We start from the raw sequence: 10,000 nt of genomic DNA on the forward strand, positions 1-10,000 counted from the left end.
TCTCTCTCTCTCCTACCATATATACTTCAGGGATGAGTTCCACCACTGAACTCTAAAATCCCTCGCCAAGTAGTTCCAGTTATTACGGGTAAAAGTGACCACCTGACTGCCTTGCTGACACCTTTCAAATTCGCAGGCAAAAAGCACAAACGGGTGTGTTTTGTGTGTGTGTGTGTGTGTGTGTGTGTGTGTGTGTGTGTGTGTGTGTGTGTGTGTGTGTGTGTGTGTGTGTGTGTGTGTGTGTGTGTGTGTGTGTGTGTGTGTGTGTGCCCTTTTGGTTCGCTACAGCTGAAAGTACCTACTGTAAGAATACACCCCCAGCCAATGTTTACCTGTTTACTATTACAATTTTACCTTCTGAGTCTGCCTTCTCCCATCAGTCCTTCCCTTCCCTCCTCCACCCCCCCCCTTCCCCAAGCCCCCAGTGTGCTTTAGATGTCACCTCAAGCTGGGCGAGGTCGTCTGCTCGAGTTAGGGAAACGAACCAACCAGCAGCCGCGTGAAAGGTGACTACCCTCCTCCCCCCTTAGCAGAGCTTATATAAATGTGGCAGAATCGAGCGCACTTGATCAGTGATAAAGAAGGGACGACGTGGGGATGTCGACGCTTGAGGTCATGCAGTGAACGACTTACACTATTTGGAACTTATAAGAGAAAGAGACAGTGTGTGATCAAAGGGTTCCCTCTCGGCGCGGAAATGCGGTGCCCCTGAGGGAGTCTTTGTGGCTCTTTTGGTGAGTGTTTTGATGCACGTTCCGCCACCTTACTCCTGCCTCGCCGCCGCCCACCCCCTGGCCCTCGACCGCCCACCTCCTGCTTTTTGGCCGCCTGCCTCCTGCCCCTTGACCGCCCACCTACAGTCCACTTTCTGCCTCGACGCCGGGTGACAAAAGCGATGGAATAAAAACCAGCAATTAATCTTTTCACTCAAGAATAATGGAGATTCAAAAGAATGGAATAATAACATGCAGGACTCCTTCTGAGGATTAAGACCAGTGCCTCCACGGTGCATCCACTAGCGTGTTTGCCTGACGCCCGTGTGCCTGGGTTCGAGTCTGGGGTGATGTAGTCACCGCTAAGCCTGACTTCGCTTATCTAATTGTTCAAGTATGGTAATTTAAAGACCTCAGCGGGGAAGGATGGTGAAGGCAAACCTTGTTAATCCTGATGTAATAATGAGCCCTGTGTCTGTGCCTCGAGTACTGCATCTCTGTACCCTGACGAAGACGAGCGCCGCGGCAATGAATAGTGAAGATCTCCAGCTTTAATTTATCCGCGAGTTCTGTTTTCAGTTTAACTCTTATTGTATAATTTATCCGCTTCGTGAGACTTTTGAGAGATATATTTGTTTTTTTGGTTTCTTTTACATTTTGTAAATCATAATTTTTGTCCGTTTTATGAAAGATTTTTAAGTCATTCCTCTAAGTAACAACTAATTATTAGTAATGATGTAAAATTATGTTACTCACGAGCATTAAGAGACAAACCAAAAAGAACAACAAGCAAGAATAACATAACTGTCGCTGAGGTTAGGCTGATAACAGGCAAACAACTAACCACATAACACGTAAAATAAAAAAGAGGATTATGAACAACATGAAAAATAAATAAAAAAGTGTGTCAACGAGACAGTTAAGCTCATGAAAGTCAACCAAATAACCACAGATTAAGTAAAAGTAAATTGGACATTCAGAAAAAAAATAACAATAATTTAGATTTTACCAACGTCCACATATGACTCAGCGGACGCCAAATGTTAGCAGGAGGCGAGGCGTGAACTTGAGGCGGCAGGAGGGGGCGGCTGCGTGTCTGTGGCCTGTAATGACTGCTTTTATAGACAGTGAGACAACAGACTTAGTGACAGGAGCACCGCAAACATGAGCAGCGGTAACTGGACTAAGAACATTCCAACACTCAGAGGCAGCAATAAAGAGACTGAAAGACATGATGGACTGGAGCGACTAAAGCAACGACCGATAACAAAAGGGTAAATCATTTGCAAGAACCAGACCAGCAACAAAGGGAACAAGCAGGAAATGAGCTAGAAGGAAATAGAATATAATATTATAATTGGAAAATGCAACACAAAGAGAGAGAGAGAGCAGGAATGGTAACGAAGGAGACGTACAAACACAACAGCGACAGAGATAAGAATGAAAACAGAGGACGAGAGACTACTAATGCATAACATAGCGACAAAGATAAAGCAAGAGGGAGAATAGCATACAAGACACTGAGACAAGAGGAAACAGTGACGACCATTAAACAAAGAAACAGACGGAGCTTAGACCCAACAAGTTAAAGAGCTGCAGAGGAGTGAAGGCACCCGGTCTCTGCTTCCCCCAGGCCTGCGCGGCGGTGCTAACGACGAGGTGTCAAAGCGCCACAGTCCCAGAGGCTTCCCAAGGACCCCTCGACGCCCCCGTCCAAACCCCAACCAAGCATGTCTCCTTCATTTCCTCGACGAAGGAAAGAACTAAACAGCAGGTTAGTGACAAGGTGTGTGTGTGTGTGTGTGTGTGTGTGTGTGTGTGTGTGTGTGTGTGTGTGTGTGTGTGTGTGTGTGTGTGTGTGTGTGTGTGTGTGTGTGTGTGTGTGTGTGTGTGTGTGTGTGTGTGTGTGTGTGTGTGTGTGTGTGTGTGTGTGTGTGTGTGTGTGCTCCGTGACCTCTTCAATGTCACAAAGTTTGGCAAATGACACGAAGAAATTTTCCCATAAAGAAGTTGAAAATTAATAGCTAGGAATCATTTTTTTGTATCCCGCTTCCTCTTCTTCTTCTTCTTTCGACATTGAAGTTTCGCGTCCTCTGTTCATGAACCCAAACATGTCGCCTACAAGTTCAAAAAGGCTGATATCAAATTGTTTTCTACCTGCCGCCCATTCTTCTACAGGCAGTTTTCTTACAATCCTAATTATCCAGAATGACAAGGCGTAATTTACTTTAACATATTTTTCGATTCGGATTCCATTTGATTTTGTCAGCTTCCTTTGCAGTGGCCTCTGTTCAGAAAACTTCATTTTATATTTTCCGTCATTGCTGAAATGTAGTGGTGGTGGTGGTGGTGGTGGTGGTGGTGGTGGTGGTGGTGGTGATGAAACTCCTGGTATGTTGGCTTAACACACATTATTTCTACTAAAATCACATGAGCAAAGATGAAAGACTTGGTCAGATGTAGAGATATATAATGGATAGCAAAGAACAATCGATGAGATGGCTAGCAATATATACCATACACACACACACACACACACACACACACACACAAATGAAAAGTGTTCCTTCATCCCAGAAAGCACTACATGATGTGCATTACTGACATTATGACAAGTTATACATTTAATCAATCAATAAGTAAATCGAACGGTTACTAAAAAAAAAAAAAAAAAAAAACGAGCGAACATTTTGCCGTGACCAGGATTCGAACCTGGGTTATTGCGGCCACAACGCAATGTACTAACCACTATACGATCACGGCCACGCGTGCTACGGATTACGTTGAAAGATTCCACATTCTTCTTCTTTTATATTTACTATGGGATAAATGAAAGACTTGAAAGAGAGGAGGAGGAAGAGGTGGAGGAGAAGGAGGAGGAGGGAGGAAGGAAAGAAAGAACATAAAGAAGAACACTACACGTAACTGAAACACACTTATACGAAAAGAAGATAAGCATCACCAGAACACTGACAAAGCGATGCAGTGTTAACCCTCAGCCTGTCCCACCTCACCGCATTACACACCCGCGTTCCTCCCCACCTCAATCACCGCCCTCAGCGATGAACAAACCCATCCTGCAAGCGCCACGGTTTTCCTGATCGCTAAGAACAACAAACTGCGCCTCGGACGTAAGAAATAAAGGAAAAAGAAACAGGACGAACAAAGAGAGAGTCAAGTCACTGCCTACTATAACTTGCTTCTTCCTGAGTCCAACAATGGAGATGGTAATAGTAAAAGATAGTGCTGCGGTTACTATCACTTCACTATCACTCATTCGCGCAGCCTGCCACACCTAAAGGACAGTGGCGGGGAAAAAGAAGCGGGAGGGGCAAGAGAAGAAAGCAGCGGGCACACAGGCGGACGGGCAGACAGGCAGACAGACAGACAAGCAGGCACTCCTTTCTAACCAGTCACCTTAAATATCACTCGGCCAAATTTTGACCAGTGCGTGAAAAAAGAGAGTATTACTTGAGCTTATGTGGAGTAACTGGTTTGCTGCTAAACTTCCTGGTTCATTAGAGGATTTTTTTTCTACCATATGTTGACTTTCTCTCTCTCTCTCTCTCTCTCTCTCTCTCTCTCTCTCCTCTCTCTCTCTCTCTCTCTCTCTCTCTCTCTCTCTCCTCTCTCTCTCTCTCTCTCTCTCTCTCTTGTTGCACACACACACACTAACATTTAAATATACACTACAAATATCTATTGATTATTATTAATATCAGTCCGTGTGTTCCTAATTGAATTTATGGTACGAGTCTTTAGTATATTGCTCTCTCTCTCTCTCTCTCTCTCTCTCTCCTCTCTCTCTCTCTCTCTCTCTCTCTCTCTCTCTCTCTCTCTCTCTCTCCCGGGGATGAAAATCTTAATATAGTATACCTCTTAACACAGTCTTTTTTCTAATCTCCGGTGACATTTGACAGGGCGACTTGCGCATGAAAAGCAGGGCAGTCAACTTTCTACGATGCGGTAAAAACTAAAATGACTTAAAGGCCGCCTTTCAGTGTGCTGAGAACGGTCTGGGTGCGTCAGTGCGGCTGGGATGGGATCTGTAGGTGTGGCTATGAGGTGAGGGTGTGGGTGATGCAAGTGCCTTTATTTGATCATTTGGTTGTCGTTGTAGCGTTCGAAAAGAGGATAGGAAATAGTATTGAGTGTAGTAGTAGTAGTAGTAGTAGTAGTAGTAGTAGTAGTAGTAGTAGTAGTAGTAGTAGTAGTAGTAGTAGTAGTAGTTGTTGTTGTTGTTGTTGTTGTTGTTGTTGTTGTTGTTGTTGTTGTTGTTGTTGTTGTTGTTGTTGTTGTTGTTGTTGTTGTTGTTGTTGTTGTCGTCGCAGCAGCAGAGGCAGTAGTAGTACTAGTAGTAGTAGTAGTAGTAGTAGTAGTAGTAGTAGTAGTAGTAGTAGTAGTAGTAGTAGTAGTAGTAGTAGTAGTAGCAATAGTAGAGGTTATACGTGTGTGTGTGTATGTAAATTCGTACTCCTTACGTGCATGGTTGAGTGTGTACGTAAATTATAGTGTGTGTGCGTATATCTGCTAGTTAAAACTGGTATGGGGCCACAAAGTACGAAAAAAAGTACCTTCTGACATAACTAATATAACCACACAAGGTCTGGCCCCACTCAGGCAGCGCAGTCACCTCCCAGACTGCCACCCGCCGTGAAAGTATAGCGATGCAAAACACCACAGGAAAAATCATAAATTCTCACCCACCACACCTGCATTCAAATTTGCCCTAGAACATGTAATTATCCTAACACCACACATCTCTCTCTCTCTCTCTCTCTCTCTCTCTCTCTCTCTCTCTCTCTCTCTCTCTCTCTCTCTCTCTCTCTCTCTCTCTCTCTCTCTCTCTCTGAATGTGAAGGACACTCACGAAAGTCAAGGATTATTGATTAATTAAGGTACTAAACTGAAAAGCACTTAAGTTAAAAGAAGGTAAAAATTTTGAAGGTTTGTTGTGAAAACCGAAGTATAAGACGTTTGAGGGCGAATATTTCTTTTTATACAAGAGACAAAGGGTTATAATCTGGACTGAGGAAGTTGAAAGTGAAGAAGATTTGAAGTTCACGATCTTTACCGCGGCCACGTGAAAGGTGATGAAGAAAGAGAGAATTAATACAAATCAGTGTTGGTGCATCCTGCTGGAGCGTCACTTTTTCTAATCACGTCATCTCGTAGCCAGAAAACGCTCACCTTCACCTCAATTGAAGCTTCCCAAAAGAACCTGGACTGATAGACTTTCACTACAGATACAAAAACACCAACAAACATCGCAAGGATCCAGTTTTACATACACGCACTAAATGAGAACAAAAGTGAGTGTCGGGTACAAGCACATTATTCACACGCCATTTAAAGGATCCCCGTCAAGCCAGGTGGTTCGATAGTAGTGCCAAACCCACATGTTATGCAGTGTTTGGTAAGAACATAACAGCCTTGCGAGTTTTAGTGACATTTTAATGGTGACACAAATAATTCAACTTGCAGCAATAAGTGAGACTCATTTGCTCCGCTGTGATGGTGACGTGTTTGGCAGCAATGTGTGGACTGTCTTTCTTGTATCTCTCTTCTCGCTCGACATTTACCGTTCATCATGACTTCGGCTTCTGGTCCTGCTTGATGTTAAATATTCTTAAGCAACTTGGACTTTATTTTGTACCTTATTTATTTTTACTGCATGTTATTGATGATGAGCGACACGAAGCTATCTCACTACCTTCCATGTCAAGGTAAGCAAATGACTCTGAAAAAAAAATTAAGTACCATGAGTGTCAATAAATATAAATAGCCAGTAATCATCCCGGTCAGCGAGCAGAAGCATTATGAGAAGAGGAGAAGATTATGAAACTCTGAAGCTAAAAGACCACTAATTACCACTCAATAACTGCGATGATCACACAGCAGGACAATGGCTTCCCTTCCCTTGCCCATTATTTCAATCCGTTGCCTGTTTATTAATACCAGAAAACATCTAGCACACACACACACACACACACACACACACACACACACACACACACACACATACTTTCAAAACACACAATTCGAAACGCAAGTCACAATAATGAAAATGAAACAATTCGATCCGTCCCACAGCCACCACTTCATCCCACAACCACTGCTGTTAAACAATAAGCTGCGCCTTCCGATAAAAATACAAGAATATAACTAATTTTCCTCACATGCCCCAATATCTCTCACCAATAACCCTTTTTCACTGACACCTGCACCTCTTCCCCAGGTACCAAACGACTCCTTCCAGTATGCGGACCAAATAGCAAGTGAAGCAGACCCTGAGGCTGAATTAAAGGGACTAGACGCGCCCCAGACCGAGTCACATGTAAGTAATGATGGGGAGAGTTGAGTGCAAGGGCCTGAACGGTGGGAAGTGGATGGGAGTAAGAGTGGATGAAAGAAGAGTAAAGCCGATGGGTCATACTGGGTCTTAATATATATGTATACACACACACACACACACACACAGCCATCCACAACGACCATCCTGACTACAATCGAATGCAAACAACCCTTAACAACCTCCTGGCCGGGACAACTGATGACCACACCGCCATCAACATTCAGAAAACAATTTCCATTCATTTCTATCTTGCCACACACACACACACACACACACACACACACACACACACACACACACACACACACACACTTACGTCCTGTGTTAAGTAACGCACCTAGCTCTAACCATTATTTCAACTTGCGACGGACCATAACAACATCGCTTTAGTATCAGTTTTTAGAAATGCATCTGAAATCTAATCATGACTTCATCTAACAGGATTCCAATGCCGGTTCAGAGAGCGACATTCACACCCGGTCCGCCACGCCCCTGGGTGACGGCGAGAAGCCCCACGGACCTCACGCAGAGGCACACCAAACCCGGTACTTCGTCACCACACCCTACAGGGCCCCCAGCAGCCTCTCACCGCGGCACTTTGGATCAGGCCACTCACACAGGCATGGCAGTGGTGCAGTCAGCCCCACACCACGCATCGGCAGGCCTTCATCGCAAACCATCAGGCCCAGCTACAACGTCTTCAGCCACGACATCAACGTATCCCCAAGAAATTCTGGCAGATACAATACGCAACGAAGCAAGTTAAGTTATCCCGTAATCCGACATGAAAAACCAGACCACATTCGCTTCCATTCGGATAAGTCCTACACACCACAGATAATACCGGCTAAATTGGAGTTTGCGGCCTACGCGAACTCAACTCGCTCTCACAAATCGAGCAACACGTACGGCACGGTAAGAAACCAAAAGACGCATCCCATAAAATCCATCTTCAGTTTCGTCCTCCCCGGCACCCCCCACTCCCCAAAGGCAAGACCAGCTACATCATACACCGCCAACATGACCTCACAGTCTCCTCACCCAGCACTCCAGTCTTCTCATCACCGTCTCCTCGCCCCACACCCTCCCCTTACAAGCTGCAAGAGTCGCCCCCTAAAATTCTCATCTACTCCCCATCCTCCCTTAAAATCGCCCCCCACCCACTCCCTCCAGTAAACTTCAAGCTCCCCCTCCACTTATCTATCTGCCTAAACACAATCCACTGCCACTTGAAAAGCCACATATTTCTCCACCTCCATCACATCCACATCCCCCAAAGCAAGCATACGGGCCTCCACCTCCACCAACACATCATCCACTCCATACCCACTCTCCTCCACACTCAGGGTCATACATCCCTCCCCCACCCCCTCCCGGTCACTCTCCCCCACCACAGCATAATCCACTGATCTCCACACCACACGCTCATCCACAGCCGACCCCAACATCACACTATGGCCCTCCACCACACCATCCACCCCCACAACAGTACGCCCCCCCTCCCCAACCACAATATGAACCCCCTCCACCACCCCCACCACAGTACAGGCCCCCTCCTCCACCACAGTACAGGCCCCCTCCCCCACCACAGTACGGCCCTCCTCCTCCACCACCACCACAATACAGCTCCCCAATCCCACCTCCCCTCCACTGCCTCCCCAAGGGCGCCCCACCCCCTCCACCAAATTACGGCCCTCCGCCTCCACCCTGTTTTGATCCACCTAACCCACCTGCTGGTTTCCTCTCTGATCCACCAACAACAACCCTCTTCCTCCTAATCCACCAACAACAACCCCTCTTCCTCCTAATCCACCGACCATTATTCCACCACCAGCTGCACCCGAGCCTATTATCCCATCCACCTCACCCATATTTTTGATAATTGATGGCAGCAACATAGGATCGACAGGAGGGAAGGGTCTGGGGTCAGGAACGGTGAGCACAGGATCAGAGAGTGAAGGAGAAGGAATAGGAAGGTCAGTAGGATCAGAGAGTGAAGGAGAAGGAATAGGAGGGTCAGTAGGATCAGAGAGTGAAGGAGAAGGAATAGGAACACCAGTGGGAGTGGAGAGTGAGGGAGTCGGTGGAGTGGAGCCGGAATGTGCAGGAGTAGGAGGAGCAGCTGGGGAAGGAGGAGCAGAAGGGTCAGGAGGATGTAGGAGAGGACAAGTAGGAGTTGTAGAAACAGAAGGAGGAACAGGACAAGGGGAAACAGTTGAAGGAGGAACAGGAGGAGGAGGAGGAGGAGGAGGAGGAGGAGGAGGAGGAGGAGGAGGAGAAAAAGTTGAAGGAGGAACTGGAGGAGGAGGAGAAGTTGAAGGAGGAGGAGGAGGAGGAGGAGGAGCTGGAGAAAAAGTTGAAGGAGGAACTGGAGGAGGAGGAGGAGAAGTTGAAGGAGGAGGAGGAGGAGGAGGAGGAGGAGGAGGAGGAGGAGGAGGAGGAGGAGGAGGAGGAGGAGGAGGAGGAGGAGGAGAAGTGGAAGGAGGAGCTGGAGGAGAAGTTGAAGGAGGAAGAGGAGCTGGAGGAAAAGTTGAAGGAGGAACTGAAGGAGAAGTTGAAGGAGGAGGAGGAGGAGGAGGAGGAGGAGGAGGAGGAGGAGAAGTTGAAGGAGGAACTGGAGGAGCTGGAGGAAAAATTGAAGGAGGAACTGGAGGAGGAGGAGAAACTGAAGGAGGAACTGGAGAAGTTGAAGGAGGAGGAGGAGGAGGAGGAGGAGGAGGAGGAGGAGGAGGAGGAGGAGGAGGAGGAGGAGGAGGAGGAGGAGGAGGAGGAGGAGGAGGAGGAGGAGGAGGAGGAGAAGGAGGAGGAGAAGGAGGAGAAGTGGAAGGAGGAGCTGGAGGAGAAGTTGAAGGAGGAAGAGGAGCTGGAGGAAAAGTTGAAGGAGGAACTGGAGGAGAAGTTGAAGGAGGAGGAGGAGGAGGAGGAGAAGTTG

General features: G+C 46.8%; 2 protein-coding genes and 1 non-coding gene across 3 annotated transcripts in view; 1 reads left to right on the forward strand and 2 right to left on the reverse strand.

Annotated features, from left to right (window-relative positions):
• The window catches only part of LOC135110002 (uncharacterized), a 13,867-nt gene extending 5,532 nt beyond the window's left edge, over positions 1–8,335 (forward strand). Inside the window, exons 2-4 of the mRNA XM_064021994.1 lie at positions 2,347–2,487; positions 6,952–7,050; positions 7,510–8,335. Of these exons, the coding sequence (XP_063878064.1) occupies positions 2,347–2,487; positions 6,952–7,050; positions 7,510–8,244 (975 nt within the window). The 3' untranslated portion in view covers positions 8,245–8,335. The remainder of the gene's footprint in view (positions 1–2,346; positions 2,488–6,951; positions 7,051–7,509) is intronic.
• On the reverse strand, positions 3,405–3,476 carry Trnah-gug (transfer RNA histidin (anticodon GUG)). Its single transcript has one exon. It is a non-coding gene; the product is annotated as a tRNA-His (tRNA).
• Positions 8,336–9,072: 737 nt separating the features above from the next.
• Positions 9,073–10,000, reverse strand: part of LOC135110003 (uncharacterized protein DDB_G0271670-like) — a 4,998-nt gene continuing 4,070 nt past the window's right edge. The window contains exon 2 of the mRNA XM_064021995.1: positions 9,073–10,000. This exon is cut by the window's right edge and continues 240 nt beyond it. Coding sequence (XP_063878065.1) covers positions 9,214–10,000 — 787 coding nt within the window. The 3' untranslated portion in view covers positions 9,073–9,213.

Source organism: Scylla paramamosain, chromosome 19, assembly GCF_035594125.1.
Source record: "Scylla paramamosain isolate STU-SP2022 chromosome 19, ASM3559412v1, whole genome shotgun sequence".
Classification (NCBI taxonomy): domain Eukaryota; kingdom Metazoa; phylum Arthropoda; class Malacostraca; order Decapoda; family Portunidae; genus Scylla; species Scylla paramamosain.